Here is a 22,488-nt window from a genome sequence, read left to right as displayed (position 1 = left end):
GGAGTGGGAGTGCAGGATCTTATGGTAATTCTATTTTTGGTTTTTTAAGGAACCTCCATACTGTTTTGCATTCCCCCCAGTTGGCAGTGGAGGAGGGTTCCCTTTTCTCCACACTGAGTGGGGTCATCTTTGACCACAAGGAGTACTGGGGCTAGGGGACCAGCGTAGTGGTGAGAAGCTGACATACCTCACCCAGTGTTCCCCAGTCCACTCAAGCCGCCCTCCCACGTTCCACAGCGCTGGCCCACGAATGGGTTGACTGAATCGAAGCCACGATCAAAAAGCTGGTGCCATCCACAATTATTTTTTGAACTTGTGGTTTATATCCTGCCCACTTTATAAAAAAAAAAAAAAAAGATTCAAGGCAGTTTACAATAGGACAATTAACTTAAAAAGGGCAATTAAAAGTACAAATATTTTAAAAACGGGCCAAAACCATTTAGAACGAAGAAGAGAGAGGTATGTCAGATGATTTAATTACAGAAATGAAAAAAATAAATTTAGCTCTAAGCTTCCCGGCAACAAAGGCCCAAAAGGAAAGTTGTTTTCATTGTCTGAAGATGAAAACACACCAGTTCACCTGGCAGCGGAAATGCTCTCCTGGCACCAAATTCTAGGAAGACAAGGCGTTCTTCTAAAAACCCAAGAGTTTTGCTTTCACTTATTAAAGGAAGGCTGGTATCCAGGTGTCTTTAAATCTTATTATTAACATACTTAAAAGAAGACACTTCACTGAATCAAGCATATGAAATCATAACTCTATAGCTCTAACCAAAGTTAAAAACAAAATTGATATTCTACTCCAGATTTCTGTTCTGGAAACAAACAAACAGCTATTTGCTAATAAAACTGAATGCCAGGTCTTTGGAAATATCAAGTATCCCCAAATACTGAAAGAATCATAGCAACTAATGGTCATTGGGGGAAAATGCAGGAAATAATAAATGTTTTAATCACAACTTATAGTTACAGCCTCCAGAGCACTTGGTGCGAGTTTCGATGCTTACATCTGAACGGTCGAAGTGGGGCACAGGTCTGTTTCCCTGTCAGGTCCTCAGAGGACGCCCTTACCAAATGAAGAGCAGGGTAAAGCCTTCCACCCCAGGTCAGAGGGAGCCACATCCTTAAATAATTACGACAGTAATTGTAATAGTGAAATTCTAGATGTGGGCGGGGCGGGGTGCCCAAGAGAGACTTAAACTGTGATCTGTTGGTTTTCTCTGAAAAAAGGTCTCTGGTGTGAGGCGCAAATATCTGGAAACATGCGGAAGACCTGGTCTGGCGGGGGCTCCTCGGGAGCCTGCATCGCGGAGCCGGCACTGTAGCTCTTCCCAGCCTCTTCCACCAGCTGTCGGACGTAGAGCTGCTCGATCTGGAGGGACATGCAGCACAAGGTCAGAGGTGGAGGTGGGGAGTGAGGTGGGCCTCTCTGATGACCCCGGTGCAGAGCCATCCGTCAGAACCTCCAGGCCTCCAGTGCACGAACGAGCAAGCAGTCTTCTGCAAAGACTCCTATGTCTACTCTCCCCGCAGCGCTCCAGTCTGGCGAGCCAGGGTCCAGAATTCCACCAATTAGAGTTCACGTCTCTGACTAGAGTTAAACAAGGGCTGGCAAAGCCCTAATCTGTCAACTTAGACCTTAAGACAACTGAACAGGGGGACTCTTTCTGAAAAGGAGGTTTTGAGTGAGTTTCAAAACACGAACTGAACAGAAGGAGTGGAACCAACGTGGACTGGGAGAGTCCTGGAACGCGAGACGATAGTTCAGGGGTGAGAAGCAAGAGTCTCCTTCCCCCACCCGAAGCGCTCGTCCAGGCCTGCGCACGGGTGGAGCCCCCCGGGCCCTGCTGCCTGGTCCCCAGCCAGACGTGCAGGCTGCAAGGTCTGGACGCGAGCCCTGAAGCCGCCGGTTCTCACCTGCACGAGAATGAGCTTGGAGCGCAAGGGGGTCATATCTGGAAACTCCTCTCCGAAGCACAGCACCACCCTGCTTTCGGGAAGCCGGCTCTGGCTGTTGTAGAACTGCTGCAGCTCTGGAGGGACACCAGCGCAGGGGAAGGTGTTTGCGAATCCTGGCCTTGCGACCCCCGCCCCGCCCCGCCCCGTCGGCCAGGTGGACTCGGGGCTTTCGCACCTGAGCTCGCCCCCCTTCGCGCGGCCCCTTCTCCAGAAAGCCCCCGGGAGTTCTCTGGCCAGCAGCCTCAGGGGACCGGAGTGACTGATTGCACACGTCCCGACCTTCCAGGAGGCACTCCCGGGCGTGGGATCCTAGCCACACGCCTCCCAGGATGACGGCAGCCCTGGGCAGCGCTCCCGTGCGGGTGGGCACAAGGTCACTGTCTCGGGACGTGGATACGGCCGCCCGGGGACCTTGCCAAGATGCAGACTCTGACCCCGCAGGCCCGAGCTGGGGCCTGAGACTCTGTGTCTGTAACCAGCTCCCAGGGCCCGGGGACAGCCCCCAGCAACGTGGCAAGTCGCTAAATCCTCCGACAGCTGCACCAGGAAAGAACGGCATGGGCGCCCCCTCTGCGGGCACCCCCTCTAGACGCCGGGAGTCAGGCAGGGAGGGGCCTCTCCTCCGCGGGCCGCCCCCGGACGCACAGGCAGGAGGGAGGCGGGTCGGGACTGACCTCGGAAGAACTGGCTGGTGTCGAAGACCCTGACCACCTCGTCGCGCTCCAGCTTGTTGGGGCCGCCCCTGCCCGCCGCGGCGTTGCCGCTGTAGAACACGCGGCCCTGGCACAGCCGCTTGACCAGCACGCCCTGCCGGCTGCTGTGCAGGAGGACGCCGCGCTCCAGGTGCCCGAACAGCTTCCGCGTCACCTGACGCTGCCGCTCGCTGGGGATGGCGTCGGCCGGCGGGAAGCGCACCAGCTCCAGGCCCTCGGGCCCACACAGCTTGCCGCCGGGCAGGCCGGGCTGGCCCAGGGACAGGCGGCAGCCCTCGGGGCACGTGGTGGTGGCCTGGCCCACCAGCTTGCCCCCGTAGTAGAAGCTGATGACCATCTGGGAGAAGGCTGTGGGGAGATGGGAGACGGGGACAGGTCAGGGGCCCCGGTCCCTTCTGTGCCAACGTGGCCGGAGCCTGCCTTTCTCCCAAGGGCGGGGGGGGCGGCTTAACCCTGGGAGTCTTCGGCATCTGGGGAAGTTCACACAGCCCTTCTAGAAATAATGTTTTTATAAGCATGAATCAATACACAGAATCACTACGGAAGCCAGTGGTTCAAAACAGTACAGATTGCTGGAGGGTCCTCCCTCCTTCTGGGGACGGTCTCGTAACTGCTGTAATTTACAAGTCACGGTTGAGGGTAAACAACGTTGTGACAACTTAAATTCTTCGGAAAATAACTCCGTCTCACAGGCTCTGCTCCACCACTATCACGTATACGACATACGGTTTATACTAGATGTATACACACATATATACGCATGCCCATATACGAACGTACATACATATGTACACACGCAAACACTCACAGTACTGCCTACGTTCATGATGGAAGGAAATGCTAGATTTGATTTCCAGGTTAGTGAAAACAACGATGTCATCTTTTTCCTGACAAATTCACAGTCGCCTTGGCGTTCCCTGAATTTCCAATTAAAAATCTCTCCAAAAACCTTTCCTCCAGACCTGTTCTCAGGACGAAGTCTGAAAAGTACGCAAATTAAGGCAATGTTTGTTTCCCAAAATGTGCCACACATAAGATGACTGGGGGCAGGGGGGAGACAGCATTAAAGAAATGAAACGATTATTCCATTTTCAATATGCTCTCAATCATCTCTGATCAAAGAAAGCCCTAGTTTGGTGCTGATGGACCCTTAAAACGTAGTTCTGACAACCTCCCTTTCACAGGAGGCAGAGAACCTGAGCCTCTGAGCCTTGGGTGGGGGTGATATAACGGCCAGAATTTCCGGGGGGGCTCAGCAGCGCCCACGTCCCACCCCCCGCTCCCCACCCTCCCCACGTGCCGTGTCTGCACCCCCTGACGCCCCGCTCCCCGCGCTCCAGAGCGATTCCGACCTTTGTCCCAAACGAATGAAATGCTCCAGACTGACTCTGTCACCGCTCTGCCCCTTTGCCCCGTCATCGCCCAGGCCTTATCTCACGCCAGCGCCTCTCGGCCGTGTGAACGGCTGCTGCACAGGTGCCCCAGACAGGCCCAGGAGGGCTGTGCAAGGGGCCCCTGCCGAGGGGCGGCGCGGGCTGGCAGGCCTGAGCGAGGACACGCAGCCGCTGCAGCCGAGCGGCGGAGGCCCCGAGGAGAAGCGCCTCGGCCCGGCCACCGGGGAGCGCGGGCCAGCCTTCCTGCGGATCTAGGAGCCGCACGGCAACCCCGTCCCGCGCCCGGTTTAGCCACTCGCCCACCGAGGACAGCCCTGCTGGGGGACAGTCTGACCACGGTGGCGGCTCAGCACAGATGCCAGGGACACGGACTCCGGAGCCTGGCCGCCTGGCGTGTGGCCCCAGCTGGGTGGCCCGGGCAGCGGCTCCACCACTCCGAGCCTCAGTCTCCCAATCAGCAAAGTGGAGACGACGGCCCCCCACCCCCGCCCGCCGGGCAGCCGTGAGGACCGTGTGAGCTCGCATCTGTGTCCGGCACGTGTAAGCGCCGGGTAAGCGACGGTTAAAGAAACCGGGACGACGGGACAAAAGACGAGCTGCGTAGATGAGACCCCTGAGGTTACGTCCCATCCCTGGTCTCACAGCCGTCGTATCTGGTGCTCAGCCCAGCGGTCGGGACCCTTTAGCAGAGTGAGTCCTCAAAGCGACCCCTTGAGATGGAGCTATTCATAAGTACACCATTCGCCAGGCAAGGAAACTGGGGCATAGACAAGGGAAGGCGCTCGCCCTGACGACGCGACTGCTCATTTGGGGGCCTGGACCCAGCCCTCCCCAGCAGGCCAGCTCCATGCCTGCCACGCCTGCCACTCTGACAGTTCCAGACGATGCCCTTGACCCTAGTCACTTCAACGACACAGTCGAGAGCACACGCTGGCGGCCTGAGGCGCGGGTGGATCCGCCAGCACGGTGGGGTGCTGTCAACACGTTGTCTGTTGCCAGCGTTTTACATGGGATGTTTCACATAAAAATCCAGACCTCTGGTTTCTCTACAGTAAATGGGGAAAGCAAGGCTGGCCGGCTCTGCGAGTCCACAGGGCAGCGCAGTGGGCGTGGGGCTCCACTTTGCCACACTCCCTACCGCTCCCTGGCGCCTTTCACCTGTCCGCCTCACTCACTGCCTCCTCCCTTGACAGCGTATTCACCTAGTGGTGGGTGTGTGAACAGAACAGAGGGACCGAAGTCCCCAACTTCTGCAAGAACGTTTTAGGACTTTTCTCGGCATGAGGCAGTGGCTGTGAGTCTCCTCACACGCTGGGTGCTGAGAAGCTCTGGCACGACCCGGGAAACTTCCTCCCTAAACTGTCTTCGCTCCCCCAGATGCCGCAGCCCTGTGCCCGGCTACTCTTCTGCCCCCAGAAAGCATCAGGCAGCAGACTCCCTGGACCACGGCCCCGTGACCCAGGCATAACGCGGTCTCAACAACAGGCTCGCGCCAGATGCCTGGATTTGAGCCCCGCGCCCCTCTTCCCAGCTGTGGGCCCTCGGGCCAGCAATTTAACCTCTAAGCCTGTTTCCTCTTCTGTGAAGCCGGAGTTCTAACAGCCCCCAGCTTGCAGGGCTACCGTGCAATGGAGATAAGAGCTCTGAGAACAGGAGGGTTGTTTTCTTGATAATCTTCTGGCCTGGGTGAGACCTGGCTCCACCACCCCCCACCCCACCCCACCCCACCCCCCGCCAAATACACCCGTCCCCTGAGGGCCTTGGTCGAGACACCGCCCCCTGAGCCCCGTTCCCTCCGCTACACCAGGAGGCCCGCAGCCCGCAGCCCTAACGTCCTGTGCTCCACCTTGATGAGTCAAGCTGCTCGCTTCTCGCAGAACCGGGCAGCTGCTGGCGAAGACAGCGCCTTCCCCTGCCCTGAAGATGCCACCGGCGGGCCTGAATGTAAATGCCAGAATCCCCAGCCAAACGAGACAAGCATGTGGCACAGGCCACCTCCGCCCGCAAGGGACAGGGGCACGGACGGAACGGCCCAGCTCGGCGGCCCACAAGCTGCGTGACCCAGGGTTTCTGAGCCTGCACAGTGGGAACAGCAACGGCACCGACCCAGAGGTGGCGCCGGAATGGGATGAGGCCGTGCAAGTCCCGGCACGGACCCTGGCACCCAACTGGCGCCGTCCTCATCCGCGCCGTCCTCACCGTTATCAGTATCCCTATCGCTACAAGCTTGCGTGTGGGAGAGGGTATGTCAGTAAAGGACGCTGACCCCAGGGACACGGGCCAACTATGTCCCCACCAGAACGTTGTAATAATACCCCGTGAAACCCTCACAGCGCCCTGGTGAGCTGGCTGTCACCGCTCTTCCTACTTCATAGGTGAGGAGCCCGAGGTTCCGAACGGCCCAGTTGCTCCACCTGGGGCCACACAGCGCTGGGCCCTGCGCGTGTCTGTGCCCGCCCCCTCTCTCCGGCACAGTCACGCCGGTAAAGAACTCTTTGGATCTGTCTGTTGGTCCGACCCAAGAAGAGGCCCGGGAAGACCGCCACTTGCTCCCAAGCCAAACAGGGAGAAGGAGCAACCGGGCTCCCAGCTTCCGACACCGGGTGGCGCTTGCCCACAGCCCCCGTGGGCCCCCGCGGCCCCTTGGAGCTTGGGCTTCAAGGAGCTCGCCTGGCCCGCCCCCAGCCCGCCCCCCCTGCGTGCTGCGCGTCGTAGGTGCTGTACCCTGGCCCCAGCGGCAGGCCTGCTGGAGAGAGACAAAAGCAGCTTCAGACCCAGCCAGAGCCCCAGCCGTGCGCGGGGACCCGGTCTCCTTAGGAGCCGCACGTGCGTGCTGCTAAGGCCCCGCCGCGGGCCGGCGCCGCGCTCAGGGCGTCCCCTCCCGGCACAGCGACCCTCGTCTCACAAAGCCAGACCTCAAGCCGACCGGCAGGCAGGGGCCGGAGCCTCCCCCGTGCTGTGGGATCTCTGACCGTGTGTGGGCGTGACACCGTGGGGCCACGCTCCTTCCCGCCCCAGGGTCGGCTCCCGAGATACCCCCGGACTGCGGCCCCCTCAACCCAGGCCTTGCCCCGGAGGGGAGCCCGGAGCCCAGCGAGCGTTCCGGCCGCGCTGCCGCAGCGCAGGGCTTTGGGCGACATCGCCCCCCAGCAGCCTGGCCAGCTCCGAGGCCGCTAGGCCAGCTGTCCCCTCCCGGTCTCCCACGGGGGCCGGTGGGGCCGAGAGGCGAGGGAGGAGGCAAAGCTGCTCGTGCCCACGGACGGAGGGCCGTTTCAAGGAGCGGGGGCGGGGGCATCAGAAGCTAAGCAAAGGGCGGAGGCCTCACTTAGTCCTCACGACCCCGGGGGGCAGGTCCTGGTGTCTCCATTTTATAGTCAAGTAAACTGAGGCTCGAATAAGATATGCAACTTCCTGGCACGGGATTCGAATCCAGGGCTCCGAGCTCTCCCCATCTCAGATGCCCTCGGCTGTCCTTGGCTCTCAGGGGTCCTCGTGTCACAAGACTGTCCTAACGGACCTACGGGCCCCGCCCCATCTTCCCTCTGGTCTCCCGCCCCCACCCCCACCCCCGTCCACCCTTCCCAGGGGCACAGCGGGGCGCGCCACCGCCTACGGGAAGGACACGGCGCCTCCAGGGGACAGCGGCAAGTGGGGTGCAAAGGCGTGGCCGGGCTGTGCCCTCGGGCCCGGAAGCCACGCCAGCTCTCTGGGCTCAGTCACCTTCAGGAAAACAGGGATCACGGTAGCCCCCCCGCCCACCCGCCCCAAGCAGAAAGGAGTGAAGGCCGGTAGCCATGGGAAGACCTGTGGCCCCGAAGCGCGGGGGCCCCGCCCTCACCTGCGCTGGGCTGCTGCATCCACCAGTCCGGGAGGAGCTGACTCCTGCAGGCCTCGGGCGGGGAGGGGCTCCTCTTGACCATCCCCATGTAATCGTCCACGGGAGGCTGGGGCAGGGGCGAGAGAGGAGAGCGGTGCTGTCACCGGGCTTCCAGCCTTAACTAAAACCACGTTGTCATCTCTATCGCACGAGACGCAGCAAAGTTGCACTTTGCGTCTTGAAAGATCCAAGACGACAAACCCACCAGGCTGAGCGATCAAACCACGAGACCCAGTCACGAGCCTCTGCGGGGCCCCCTCGCGTGTTTACTGGCGTTTCACATGGAAGGGCCAGGTCACCCAGCTGCCCTAACGCCCTGGCGAAGCACACGGTGACCTCAGACACAGTCTCCCGCGCTCCAGCCAATCTCACTCCACGTGCCACCTCTAGACTTTCCATCTCTGACCCATTCCTTAAATTAGAGGCTGGCAAATCCAATTAGAAAACGTTTTGAAACCTGCTCTTGCTGGGATCCTCACGTGCCAACGCAAGCATCTCACTCTCTTAGCTGAGTTGGCTGGAAAGCCTTGTATGGAAAACGGGACACCACTGGAAAGAAATGAAGCCAGGAATTCACTGGGTCTGCTGCCAGAGCCCACCCAGAGACTTAACAGCTGCCATCTGCGGGAAAGCCAGGCAGCCCAGAGGAGGCTGCATTCTGTTACCTGCATTCTCTCCCTCAAAGCACTCCAAACGATTCTATTATTGCCATGTGAGTGTTGAGAAGAATCTGTATAGCACCCACACCCGCTTTTGCAAGGCTGTGCGGAATAACTTTAGCTAGGCGACGTCGGCCTTGCAACATATGCACAAAAACATAGCTGCGAAGCTAAAGGTAGCTAAAACTAGTATTCAAAAACCCACGTGTTTTGCCTAAGGAGACCCCATTAAGCCTTCACTTACAGCCTATGAACCATGTGCTTGGGTACAACTCTAATAAGCCTGGTTATATGGCTTCCCAACCCATCAAGGACTGAGAACTGCGTATTAGTAAACAGGCAGCCCAGCAGTGCGAGAGGTGTACGCTAATCCGTACCATGACGACAACCCCAAGCAGCAAAGAACGTTTACTTTTTCACTACAGCCTGCCTAAAAAGGCAAGGGAATATATGGTGCCATTCGAAATGTTTAAAATACGTCAAGTTTGGAGCCTGAGGGAACTGCACTGATGCAGAGCGGGCAGCTCGGCCCCAGCCCTCGGGATGAAGGACAGGCCGTAAGTTGCAGGGGGCTGACCAGCGGGCCGAGGCTGGCCTCGCGAGGACGGCAGGTCCTCACGCCCCATCCCTGAGCGAGCGCGAGCCCGAGGCCCCGGATGCCGCCCCGGCAGAGCGTTCGGGACGGTGCTGCTCTCCACCGAACACGCGCAGCTTCTGTCGGGGCCGGACCTCTGGAAACGCGGCCCCCACTCACCTCCTTGATCAGCTCGTCGATTTCGGAGCGACCGCACTCCATCTCTGTGGCTTCACTAATGCAGCCGGGAGCCGCCACGCCCAATTTGCCTATGGAAAAGCGGACAAGCGCGTGACACCCGGCACTGAGGCACCGCAACCATCATCAAGGCCACAGTCCGTGGCTTTTTCTTAAGGCTAGGCTGAAGGAAACAGAAGCCAATATGTGTCTCCGGTGGTTTGGGAAAGGCCTAGAAATCTTTTTCCCATGCTGCTTCAGTCATCTGGTCACAGCAGGCACAAGAGAAGCTGGCTGCTGCTGCATCCAGCACTCAGAGGACCAAGGCGGCACTTTGGTCTCTTCCTTCTAGTTGCTGAGATCTCAGATGAACTCACGTCTGATCTACTCTACACCTGACAGAGGTTAGAGTTACAAGCCAGGGCATCGGAAGACCCGCAAAGATTTCCCGGCAAAACGTGTTTGCAGGTTGGAGTCTTTTTTTTTTTTTTTTAAGTCAACGGGCAGGAAATCTCTTCTTGGCCTTTCCCGATAGACGGGTGCATCTCTGCACGCACGCGGCGCACCGTAAAGGCCCACGGATGCCCAGGCTGGAACCCGCCTGCAGCAGGAACTGTCTAAAGGCAGACGAGCGTTCCCACGACAAGCACTCTGGACCCGGCTTGTGTCTCCGCCCACCTCTCAGGCCTCTTCCCCAGCCAGAAACTCACCTCATTACATTTATCCAACGTGAGGTGTATCATGACCAACAAATACTCGTTTGCTGGAATTCATCAGTCCCAGTCATCTGTAGAATTGACCCACTGTTTCATCCGGACTGAATATTGATTCGATTTTGATTTGAAAAAAATCACTCAGAAGCTGCTGAGGGGGGAAGCAGGGGGCAGGTGGGGCACCCCCAGAGTAGCCAGCCAGCAAACCACTGAGGTACGGAGGAGAGTGCGCCCCCCCACAGACATTATGCAAATGCGAAGCTTCTCTGCCCCCTGAGAACCGCTGCTTCTGTAACATCCACCCCCCCCTGCAGGTGATGCTGGCTGCGCTCCGAGCTATAAACAAGGCAGGGTTGCCTGCCCGTTCAAGCCTGGCTGACCCTGTGAGAGGGAGGATTAAGAGAAACTTCTCTATTCCTTCAAGTCACAGTTTGTTATACTTTGTGATGATGAAAAATTTATCCCAAACCGGAAGTAAGATGGCAACGGAGCATCGCAGAGTATTGGCTGAGAGGTGTCCCCCGAAGGGCCATCTGATTCTCCATGGGGAAGGTCAGTCTGTTTGACTTCCTATGATTATCCGTCGGGGTTCAGACTCAGTGGAGTTAGGTGTTAATTCACAGACAACTAAGCTACAAATGATCACTAGAGAAGGTCACCCCCAACTGTGGTTGCGTGGCCCGGGCAGGACTCGCACAGGTTCGGCTCAGCCTTCTGCCTTTTCACTGACCGCGCGCGCCTGCGTCGCGTGTGCTGTGAAGCAGGCTTCGATGACAGCCCGCCGGTGCCCTCGTTAATGAGTTAAACAGCTCTCCGACCCAGGCTCACCATTTGCTTCTGAGAGTCACGATTTGAACTTTTTAAAAATTACGTATCAACATGTTCAACCTCCCTGCAGTGGGAAGAGCCCCCTCAGGAACTCAGAATCCCTGCCCAGCCCTAGGCAGTTTTCAAGGGTTCTGTTTTCTTCCCAGCATTACTGGACGACTAACTAAGCGGCTACGGAGGAGAGGATGCTGTGCCAAGATTCTAACTGCTACATCAAATGGCTAAGAAAGTCAACGTGTTGAAGGAATGTTTTGAACTTGGGGTGGTAATTAGGTTTCATCTCCTGGCCCAGCTCTAATCTGTAGCAGCTGCAGAGCACAGCACTTTGAAAACGCCTGAGGCCAGATCTGAGCTCAACACATCCTGATCGATTAGTGATGTCTGACCAGAGCAGAGCGTGGACAGCAGGACGCGGGGACGTGAGGCAGGTTTTTGCTGTTCTGCTTTAATCTCCTCACAATTGCTTTCCTGGGATTTTATAGCGGGAGGAGACTTCAGGAATTATCACAGCTGGGGGTTCCCAAACAACAGTCAGGATTTAATATCTAGAAGCATATCCGATCTCCAGCGATGAAGCCAACGGTGCGCCATCTGCAAGTTCATTCCAGAACTCCGCCCTCAACCCCTATCAGCCACCCCTTCCTTGTCCACCTTATTTTCTCCTAGCCTGCTCTGCGAGCTGCTAGAAAACAAAAGGAATCCCTCATCGGCACTGTTCGGGGAGCCTTGCTCCCGTCCAAGCCCATTGCTGAGCCCCAGGGAGGCCCCAGCACTCACTCCTGGTCCAACAGTCAGCGAGCAGCAGTGCCAGCTGCCACCCCGTCTCCCGCCCCTTCCTCCCGTCCGCTGCCTCTCAACTGGAAGCTGCCACAGTCGGCAGATGGTGGGTGAGGTCAGCAGAAGGAGACCTCAACCTCTGCTGACATAAAGGAGAGAACGATTTGTTTAGCTGGACCCCGTGGGCGGCGACTCGAACCCCAGACCCAGGCGCCCTCCGTTGGGCCAAGTGTCCATAAAGAAAGGATACTTACATTTTTGCTCCTCCTCGGGGACGATTCGGTAAACTTTATACGGTTCAGAAATGTCCAGCTGGGACCGGTCTGTCACTTCCTCAAAATCCGGGCTCTTGTTCAAAGCACATCGTAACCTCGTCTTCCATGTGGCCGGCTCGGCCTTGTCCCCTTCCTTAAACTTCCCTTTAAAAACGGCCCAGGCCTGAAGAAAAGAAAACACATGAAGTACCCAGCTGGCCCCGGGACCACGCACACCCAGGGCCACGGGCAGGACCTGCTCTGCTCGCCCTCCTGAAGGTCCTCAGTCAAGGATTTCAGGGCTCAGAGACCCCAATCAGACCACTTCCTCTGACAGAAGTGAAAAGACCCAGGTTCCGGGGCCGGGGCGGGGGGGAGCGGGGAGAGGGTTCCGGAACTCGAACCCAGGCCCAAGGACACACACAAACATATCTTGGATCTGTCCCCTGCAAATCCTCCCCTGGACCAGAAGGCCAGGAGGAGCCTGAGGTCAAGCAGCACAAAGAGGAAGTTGCACATGGTTTCACTAGAACGTTCAAAACAAAGAACAATTTGTTGCTTTTCAAATCAACCTCTAGCTAAAATTTAGCATGAAAAGGGAACATGTGCAAAAAAGTCTGAATGTGGTCATCCACTGCCCTGCTACTTTTAACAGAAATTTTGTTTTGCATTTTGGCGTTTATTCTAACCTTCCCCACTCCCTTCTCCCCTACCGCTCCCCAGGGTACCGTTTAAAATGCAAAGAAATGTTTTCCCTCTCTGTGGGTTTTTTTTTTTTTTTTTACAGCTCTGTTTTCTGACCTCTCCAAACCTTAGAATCTGAACTAGGACCAGAAATTCAAAGCTGGAAACTTTAAGTCAAAATGTAAAACGGGGCAGTATTTAAAAAAATTAAAAACATGTGGATGGGCCGTTTTTAGATTTTAAAATTGGAATACAGACACACCAGTCAGGAGGTCACTACTGTCAGGTGAAAATAATGTTTTGTGTCAAGCAAAATCAGACATGTCTTCCAGCCTAAAATAATAGGGGATCTGGAGGGAATGCTCAAACCTCACCCGGGAAAATGAAATTCTAAGAGCTGACCTTCCCAAGCTGACCCAGTCTGGGATTAAAAACCAGCTGTTCTGACTTCCAACCCAAGGAATTTCTACTTCAGCAAGCAGCAGGCAGGTGTTCCCAAGCTTAATGCATGTACCGATCCCCTGGGAAGCTCCTTAAGATGCGGATTCCCGGGCCCCGCCCCTCAAGAGTCTCCTTGGGTACCCGTAGGTTAGGTCTGGGAACCCGTATCTTTAGCCAACATCCCAGTGATTCTGACTTAGGTGGCCAGGAACTCCACAACACCCTGAGTCAGATTCCCATTTAAAAGAGTCCTGGTAGGGCTTCCCTGGTGGCGCAGCGTTTAAGAATCCACCTGCCAATGCAGGGGACACGGGTTCGAGCCCTGGTCCCGGAAGATCCCACACGCCGCAGAGCAACTGAGCCCGTGCTCCACAGCTACTGAGCCTGCGCTCGAGAGCCCGCGAGCCACAACTACTGAAGCCCGCGCGCCTAGGGCCCGTGCTCCGCAGCAAGAGAAGCCACCGCCATGAGAAGCCCGCGCACGGCAACGAAGAGCAGCCCCCGCTCGCCGCAACTAGAGAAAAGCCCGCGCGCAGCAACGAAGACCCCACGCAGCCAAAGATAAATAAATAAATAAAATTTATAAAATCGTCCTGGCTTCTTCCCCTGATGTAAGACGAGTTCAGTGCCTGTGCTCTCTGCTCGCTGACGCCCTAAGCTCAAGAGTCTGCAGTCCTACCCGAGGTAAAGAAACCGGAGAAGCTCCCTTACTCATCCTAGTGAGCGCGCGCTCATTTCTTCCTCACGGACGCGGGACTCCCCTTAAGAAACACGTTTAAAAGTAAATGGCTTTCGATCCTTTTCCGTCTTTTTCTCTTCGTTTATTAACTGCGTCACAGACCAAGCACTGAGTTGTGTTTTTCATAGAAATTTAAGTGTAAACCGTGTACACACCGAACGGTCATTTCAAATGTGCGTTTACGTTAAATCTGGGTTTCTTCACCTGGCACTCATGACGTTTGGGGCTGGATCACTCTTCGGGGTGGGGGCCATCCTGGGCATGGTGGGAGGTCCAGCAGCATCCCTGGCCCCTACCCACTAGTGCCAGTAGCATGCCCTCTCCCCGCTGTGACACCCAGAACATCTCCAGACACTACCGAGCGTCCCCTAAGGAAGTACTATCACGACTCACACATCCTCATTTGAGAACCACCGAGCTGGTAATCCGCGTTACCAATGGGACTGGGAGAGCGTGGATTTGGGGGCCAGGTTGGGCCAGCTGGGGTGTATCCAGAGCTGCACGGCCCACGGGGCACTGCCGTGGGCGCCCGTCCATTCAAAGCTCACGCTCACGCCCCATCAGGAAAGCCAGATCCAAAGGGCAAAGCAGAGCAGAGCCCCGCAGTCAGGACGTGCACCGGGCTGCATCGGGCGCCCCACGGCCAGCCTGCCCTGAGCCCTTGCAGGGCTCTCTGGCCAGCTCGAAAATACCAGCTTACCTGGGTGATCTCTCAGGACCCTTCCAGAGCAAATGCTAGACAGAACAGAGTGATCGGAGGCCCATCAACAGCCACGCAGCGGCTCAGAATACACCGGAGCCTACGTCTCCCCGTCTGTGAGCTGCTCTGCACTCGTCAGCAGCCAGCATTAAACCCGGGACCCCCGGCTCCTCCCCATTTAGCATCATCGTCTCACAGAGAACAGATCTGTGGTTGCCAAGGGGGAGGGATGACTGGGAGTTTGGGATCAGCAGATGCAAACTATTATATACAGGATGGAGAAGACACAAGGCCCTACTGTAGAGCACAGGGGACTCTATTCAATCTCCTGTGATAAACGAGAATGGCAAAGGATATAAAAAAGAATATATATGTATAACTGAGTCACTTTGCTGTGCAGCAGAAGTTAACACGACATTGTAAATCAACTACACTTGCATAAAATTTAAAAACAACAGAAAACGAACACTACTGTCTCATTTTGTGCTTTAAAAGTCAAATGCGATCCTTTGCCTCGGAGGCCTACTGAATTTGAAATATCTGCTACCAAGTAAGTTCTAATTTATTCAGGCCTGTCACGAAGCCTGGTCAATGGAACAATTAACGAGTCATAACCCTCAGTTAACTAGATCTTCCCCCTCGACTTGATGAAAAGGAGGCAAAATACTTTTTTAAGAATAAATATGAGCTGATATCAGGGCCTCATCGGTACCGTCAGGGATAATACAAAATGAGCTAATGTCTTTTTCAATCTCCTGTCTCTGGTCCACACCACGAGGCTGACCTCACAAGGACACCTGCAGACAATGAAGGATTCTCTGGTATAAGTGGCTTCTTACGATCCCTGACTGAGGCAGGAAAGCAGGCTCAGTTTTTTTTTTTCTCTTAACTCCTAAATTTTTGAAAGGTTTTCTTTGAATGTCTGAAACAAAAGCTTCTCTACTTAAACAGAAAACCCCCAAGGTGGCTCAAGGCCTGACTGTTGGCTTCTTCCAACAGCAGAGCTCCGTCGGTGGACATGGCAGGGACGTGCCCCTTGGTGGATGGAAGTGAACACCACTTGGGGACGGGCCAGACGGGTCCTTCCACCGTGTGCACGTCCAGCGGCCCGGGATGTCGCCCTTCGGGTGGCCGCCCAGCTCTGGGTGGGCGCCTGGTCTCCCTCCCGCCCCCATTCCTGCCGAGATTGTAGACTCACTTCAGATTGCCACACTGAGGGACTGCGTAACCAACGGAAACATCGGGAACCTTGCACATTTTTCTCAACGCTGTTGAAACGGCCATGAAGAACATTGCATAAGATGTATAAATCTGGGGCTCTATTTCATTACCCCCCAGAGCAGAGAGGGAGCACGGTGAAAGGAGAGGCCTGCATCTCTGCCGGGGAGCCACAGGAGGGGCTGTGCAGCCACCGGTCCCGCCCCCAGCCCCTCCTGAAGCAGTTTTACTGACGGTCGGCCTCCAGCTGTGCCCTCAGCACCCCCAGGCCTCTGCTTCAATCGGCTCATCCTGGTCAAGGTCCGCCCCTAGCAGGGTTCTCAGTGGGGAGGGGGGCATCTGGCAATGTCAGAGGCATTTTTTGTTGTCACAGTGGGGCAGGGGGTGCTACTGGCATCCAGAGGGTCAAGGCCAGGATGCTAACATCCTCTTAGGTGCACAAGACGGACCCACACAAGGAACAATCTGGCCCCAGGAGGCAGAGCCCTGGCTTACAGCCACCTATGATCTAGCATTCCCAATCGACTGGCTGGACCTTGGGCAATATTAAACTTTAGATGGAGCCATTCCCAACAGAAATTCACCGTGGTGCCAAAGGCAAAAAGCTTCTCCGAGACAGGAGTCCACGATGCCGCCAAGGAGGAGAAAGGAGGCATGAGCAGTGCCCAGGCTCCCGACCTGGGGTCCCTGAAGGGAAGAAACCTGCCGGATGGATGTCTAGGCCACGCGGGCCCCCTTGAAGGTGAGCACAGAACGTCCGCACGCGCCCGGTTTTCTTGGAGGGGCCGGCAACTGGCGTCAGACTGTCAAAGAGCTCTGTGACCCGGGTTACACAGTAACCGAAGTGCTAAGACGTGCAGCACCCCCTGCAAACGCCAGGCAGAGACGCGAAGGACTGAAATGCCTCATAAGCCAGCTCTGACCTATCAGTGCTCTGCTCTGGGGCCAAGGTATAACCTCTGTCATTTTGGTTGTGTCGGGGACAGTCATCCCGGCTAAGGGTCCAGCGCTGCGCTGGGGTCCTGCAGGCCTTTGCTCCCCTCACTCATGCACGCCTGGCGTCTGCCGCTGCCCACCCCGCCCCCCCGCCCCCGCTCAGCCTCCTGGCTCCTTCCCACACTCACTCACTCCCCCCTCCTGGACTCTGGCCCCCAAATGCCCACACAACAAGCACATACGGCAGCGGTTTGCAACCCAGATTCTGAGTCGGGTCACCTCTGATATGTCCGTTCGCAAACACGGAGGCCCTGGCTCCTCTGCCTGCATCTAGGTGATGGCTTGGGAGCCTGGGCTCACGGCTGGGATGCCTGGGTTCAAACACTGGCTCCATCATCCAAGAGCTGGGAGATCTTGGACCAGTCACTTCTCCTCCTGGAGCCTCTACAGAACAAGACCAGGAACGGCAGCTACCGCATAGGACTGTGCGAGAGGAAAACAAAACACGTGGGGCTGGGCCTAGCACAGAGCAAACTCCCCGTCAGTGCTGCTGTCTGTGCACGTGGTGGAACGACACGGCAGCTCACTCCACGCTTGGGTTACCGATGATTCCCGAGGGAAGTGGACTACTTTTAGACACCGGCTGCAGGTTCAGGACACCCACGGGACCCGGCCCCGGAAGTGATGACAGGTGGCGTCTCTCTCATCTGAGCTGACCCTACACTGCCAAGCAGAAGTAGCAACTCCGAAAGAATGGAGACTCAAACCTTTCCTAGAATTCTAAATGGAATTTAGGGGGCAGCCCCGGGGAAAAGGTCTCAGTCTACAAGAAGCATTTTCTCTCTGTGTTTGCCAGCCCTCATGCAAAAGAAATGGTAGCACAAAGGAAGGAAGTGCCCTCGGTTTCCCTCATGGGAAAATGCCACCAATATGCAACTAACCTGAAAGGTGGTTAAATCGAATAACAGATGTAAAATCACCTACTATAGTTTTTTGAGACACATTCGGCATTTGTTTTTTAAAAAACTGGATTAACTTTCAAGCCAATAAGAAAGACATCAATCACTCAACGGCTCCACCCGGAGCTCATGATGTGGCAGGGAGGCCAAGCCACTACCTTGAAGATGGAGGCGTCCACTTCCTGGTTGTAATCCTGTTTGCCAGCGTGTTTCCAAGGGATCCGGAACATGCTCTTCTCGTCGTTCTCCCAGATCAGCCCTGGGTACATGCTGCTGTCGATCTGCTCGATCAGCCACTGCCGCAGCCGCCGGCCGCCGACGTTGCGGTCACACATCCTTGGAAAGAGAAAACATAGCCTGTGAAATTACAAACGCCGTCTAATTACTCACAGCACCCCAGGTACTCAACAGCCAAGAACTGCTAACGGGAAAATCAGAGGATCACAACACAGGTGCCGGCTTGGGGAAAACCCACGGATCCAGGAACTCTGGGCCACCTGCTGCGAGAAGACAATGCCGGCTTCCAGGACCTCCAACCCTGAATGGAAACTGAAAGCTGACTGGGAAATCTGCAGCTGTGTGTCACAGATGTGGCCCCAACTAAGGCTCTGGCTGTGCTCCTTCCAGCTTTCACCCCCCTGCTGTGTTTCACGCAAACACAGCCGCATCTGAGAGCATCACTCGTCGTTCCATTTTTAGCAGGAGATGGGGGAAATCACTTTCACCTTTTCAGGTGCCCTCAATGAGCAGTCTATCGCTCTGAGCGCCAATGCCATGACTTAATGCCCCACTGGACCAGCAAGCGTGAGCAAACAAGACATTTGTGCTCTCCGAGAAACAAGAAATCCTCAAGGCTGTCCCTTCTAGACTGCCCCTTCGCAGCTGGTTTGGGAATGGGACCGAGCTGGGGTCCCGTTCAAGTCTCACCATCTCTCAGCTGGGTGAGGCTGGATCGTCATTTAACCTCGGAGTGTCAGCTACGCTGGCTGACACACCAGGATAACTGCAGATACCGGGCGTTGTCACGGTGAGGACTCAGACGACACATACAGAGCACCTCACACAGTGCCTGGACCCGAGAAGATTCTCTTTAAATAACACATGTTGTTCTACTACTGTCCCAACTTTCCTCCTCAGGAACTCTTAGGACCAACTGGGAGATAGAGGACAAGAGTGAGGGAAACAACTACAGTGACAGAACAGAGCAGAGCTAGCCTCTCGCAGAATGCACCGGGATTTGGGGGCCTCACCACCCCGGGCGCCCAAAGACACCCTTGGGAAGAACATTCTCGCCAGAGCAAACAGCTTTCCCAACAGCACAGAGAAAGAGAGTGCAACCGTGCCGTATCGACTCACAGCCCACGTTTACAAGAACAGGGTGGAAATCCCCTAGGCGGTTGGACAGACGCCCACCCAGAAAACAAACAGCATTTCAATTCTTCCGATTAAAATGTGACCTCTTCGAGCCAACAAATTTGAAACAATCAGCAGTGACAAGACATTACGTCCCTAAGAACATGGTCACATCCAGAGCCATCCTGGTCCATAAAGCAAGAAGTGTGTGTGTGTGTGTGTGTGTGTGTGTGTGTGTGTGTGTGTTCTGCACGCTCCAGCCACCCCGCAGATGGCTATGCGGTCGGAGAAGGGGTCCAGGTCCCAGGTAGGAGGAGGTGAGGGCCCATGAGCGCCACCTGTAACTTTTTCATCCAATTAACTCCAGCTGCCCCGTTGGTGGATTCAAAAGGAGTGAAGCGTGTGAAATGGGAACTGGACTTCGATTTGGAAACTGTAGACCCCAGCGAAGGCTCTTCTCTAACTAGACCTTGGGAAAGTCACTTGACCATCTCTCTGAGGCTCTCCTCATCGGCAAAGTGCATGGATCTCAAAGTCCCAGCATTTGAAGACACTCCCTCGTGTTTATAAACTGGAAGGGGCAGATTTGGGAGGGACACCTGGTGAGAGAGAGGAAACGACACCACCACGCACCCCAGAAGATAACTTAGCAGGGCAGAGATTCCCACAGGGCTTTCCTGGAGGAAAGATGGAGCATCTCCCCTCACTTGAGGAGGGAGCTGCGTGGAGGAGGGCGAAAGGGGCCAGAACACAAAAGAAGGCTGGTGTCTGCGGATCTGTGGATTAAATGAAATGTTCCCGCTCCTTAGCATTTTGCTCACCCCCTTAACACAAAGTTCATAAACTGGAGTCCATGCTCCAGGAGCCTCCTGAAATAAAAAGCAAAGTTTTGTTTGGAAAGGGCGTTTTTCTAGAAAGCGGGTCAACACCTTCTCATCAGGATTTCTAATGGATTCATAACCCCCAAACTGTTAAGGACGAATCTCGTGGTGATTTATAAGAAGAAAAAAAAAGGTAAGAGAATGGCATTGAGAGGAAGGGTGAGTCACAGAACATGAAAATACTCTAGAAATCATCTAATCCAGCCCCCGCTTCGTTCAAAAGACAAAAATCTGAAGCCCAGAGAGACATCCCAACCCCCAAGGCCCCCAGCAGGATCTCATTTTACTCACCCTGCAGAGAAAAGCCACGGTTAAGTGAGGGGATCTCAGCACATGGACAGCTCACCTGAATTGTCACCGAAACCCCCCCCTCCAAGATTCTAAGTGGCGTTAAAAGCCTAAGATTCTCTTACAGTGTGATCCATATTAATTTACTGAACGCTAACAAAATTCCACCAAATACAGAGCCAGGAAACGTTTATAAGCCCAGTCACATGTTTAAAACTTCCTCTTCCTTGATTTTTAGGTAATAATTCTCTTTATGGCCAAGTTCTATCTGGAGCTAATCTGCATCCCTATAAATCGGCCGGGGATCAGGCTTCCCAGGCAGGAGGTGATAAGAGGCTGCCCTGGGCCCACCCAACCCGGATTCCAGGAAGGGCCTGAGAGGTGGTGCAGGTGCAGGACTCACCTTCCCCACGTCTCTCAGACGCCTGGTCATTTGCCCTGGACACCCATAAGACCAAAAGCACAAAAGCCATTTCTCCTTCTGGTCCCAATCTTGCTGAAATACCTAAACCTCTCCCAATTCTCTCGAGAGGAAACTGCCATAATCCAAAAGGACTGTCATTTAAGGGCTGGCTCCTAACTTGGCTTTCAAAAAACGTGGGTTACATCCCTCATAAGCTGGGGGGTAGTTTAAACTCTGGAAAATCCAGTCTCTAGTTTCCATTCACAAAGCACCTCACCGCTCTGGGTAAGGAGCACACCTCACCTTAGAAAAGTCTGCCCTTTGCCCTGGGTCTCATGTTACACCAAAATGCTCTTTAAGCTGTGAGCCCTAAGCAGACTTTCTTGCCAGGAACGACTGGGCTATTACGGAAGCAAAAGACCTCCAACCGCACTCAGAAATCTTACTTGTCATCGATCAGAATTTAAAAACCCAGCCCGCCCCGCTTCACAATCAACCCCACCAGCGCGGCTGGACAAGGGGCAGTTTCACAGTTATGACTCCAGCCCTGTTCCAAGAGCAAGATTTGAGCGGGAAAAGGAGCAGGTCTTAAAACAAGGGGGTCAATATTTCCCTGCATTGTACGGGCCATTCTAAAATTTTCCATGCAAACCAGATTTTAAGAAAAACGAGATTTTAAAGCATCAGCCAATCTCTGGGAGCAGCCACACCTGGATGCCTGGTTCGGATTCAGGAGAAAACGAGGACAGAGAAAACAGACCAAGACTGCACGGCCGCTGCCTCCACGCCAGCCGACGTCCGCTCCCCCGGCCCGGGCTCCCAGCCCACCGCCTACCTGGGCCGCCTCCCGCCGTCCGCGCCCCAGGCTCCGGGCCCACCTGCGCCGCCGCCCGCCGTCTGCGCCCCCGGCCCAGGACCCCCAGCCCGCCGCCCGCCGCCCGCCGGCGCCGCCGCCCGCCGTCCGCGACCCCGGTGCTCCAGCCCGCCGCCCACCTGCGCCGCCGCCAGCCGTCGGCCGCCGCCCGCGTTCCCACGCCCGACGCCGAGCTCCGGAGATGCGCCGCGGCCCCGGGCGCCCGCCCTAATTTAAGGCCGGGGGCGGGCCCGGCGCGCAGAGCGACGGCCGTGCCGGCCAATAGGCGCGGAAGGGCGGGAGGGGCCGCCCAATAGGAGCGGCGCGGCTGGCCCGCCTTCTTCGAAGCGCTCGGCTTTCCGAGAAATCACTTTGCTCGGAGGCGTCGGCGGCCGAACGGTCCGCCAGTCTTCCGGGGTTCGCTTCGGGGGTCCCGGGAGTGTCCGCAGGAATTCCCGAGGGCCGCGGGGGCGTCCGTCGGCCCAAGTCAAGGTTAGGGCGGATGGTGGGTACCAGATGGCGTTAAGTCAGGCCAGTTGGGGCTGAGGCAGGGGGTCACACGGCGGAGGTCAGGGCTGTGGGGTGGATGGTGGGTGTCAGCTGGCCGAGGTCGGGGCCGAGGTGGAGGTCTGACAGCGCAGGTCAAGCCTGGGATGGTAGGGGCCCCGAGGTCGATACTGCAGACGGCCAGGGGTCCCTGCAGTTTGGCCCCCGCGCCACCACCCAGGCCGGGTCAGGCTGTCATCTCTGCTAGTGTGGCCGAAGTTCCTGGAGCTGCTGTGGGCCAGCTGAAGACGTGTCTGAAACCACTGCCCTCTGAACATCGGAAACAAAAGCGGCAGTGTCTAGCTGTTAAGGCTAGAATGTCCAGCTAGGAAATTTTCATCATAAATTCTTTTCCCCAGAAAACATGGGTTGTGTTGAGAAGGGTCCCCAGTGTGTCTGTGTCAGCGTCCAGCCTCTCCTGCATGTCAGCTGGCACTTACTGTAAACATGGGAGTGGAGTGGGGGAACAGAAATGAGACGGAAAGTCCTGGAAATGAAAAGAAGAAGATTTGTTTTTCCATGTTCTGTTCTGGGGTAGCCTTAGAATAGAGAAAAGTAGGAT

At 55.9% G+C, this 22,488-nt stretch overlaps 1 protein-coding gene across 1 annotated transcript in view; it reads right to left on the bottom strand.

Moving 5' to 3' along the window:
* Nucleotides 1-871: 871 nt before the first annotated feature.
* The window catches only part of IRF8 (interferon regulatory factor 8), a 63,535-nt gene continuing 41,918 nt past the window's right edge, over nucleotides 872-22,488 (bottom strand). The window contains exons 2-10 of the mRNA XM_055079246.1: nucleotides 17,761-17,938; nucleotides 11,926-12,109; nucleotides 9,357-9,445; nucleotides 7,905-8,010; nucleotides 6,766-6,809; nucleotides 6,423-6,426; nucleotides 2,634-3,020; nucleotides 1,918-2,033; nucleotides 872-1,372 (exon numbers count right to left, since the gene is read on the bottom strand). Coding sequence (XP_054935221.1) covers nucleotides 1,196-1,372; nucleotides 1,918-2,033; nucleotides 2,634-3,020; nucleotides 6,423-6,426; nucleotides 6,766-6,809; nucleotides 7,905-8,010; nucleotides 9,357-9,445; nucleotides 11,926-12,109; nucleotides 17,761-17,938 — 1,285 coding nt within the window. The 3' untranslated portion in view covers nucleotides 872-1,195. The remainder of the gene's footprint in view (nucleotides 1,373-1,917; nucleotides 2,034-2,633; nucleotides 3,021-6,422; nucleotides 6,427-6,765; nucleotides 6,810-7,904; nucleotides 8,011-9,356; nucleotides 9,446-11,925; nucleotides 12,110-17,760; nucleotides 17,939-22,488) is intronic.

The sequence above is a fragment of the Physeter macrocephalus genome, chromosome 17 (assembly GCF_002837175.3).
Source record: "Physeter macrocephalus isolate SW-GA chromosome 17, ASM283717v5, whole genome shotgun sequence".
NCBI lineage: Eukaryota > Metazoa > Chordata > Mammalia > Artiodactyla > Physeteridae > Physeter > Physeter macrocephalus.
The sequence above is the reverse complement of the archived record's forward strand: the minus strand, read 5'-3'. Positions and strand labels throughout refer to the sequence as shown.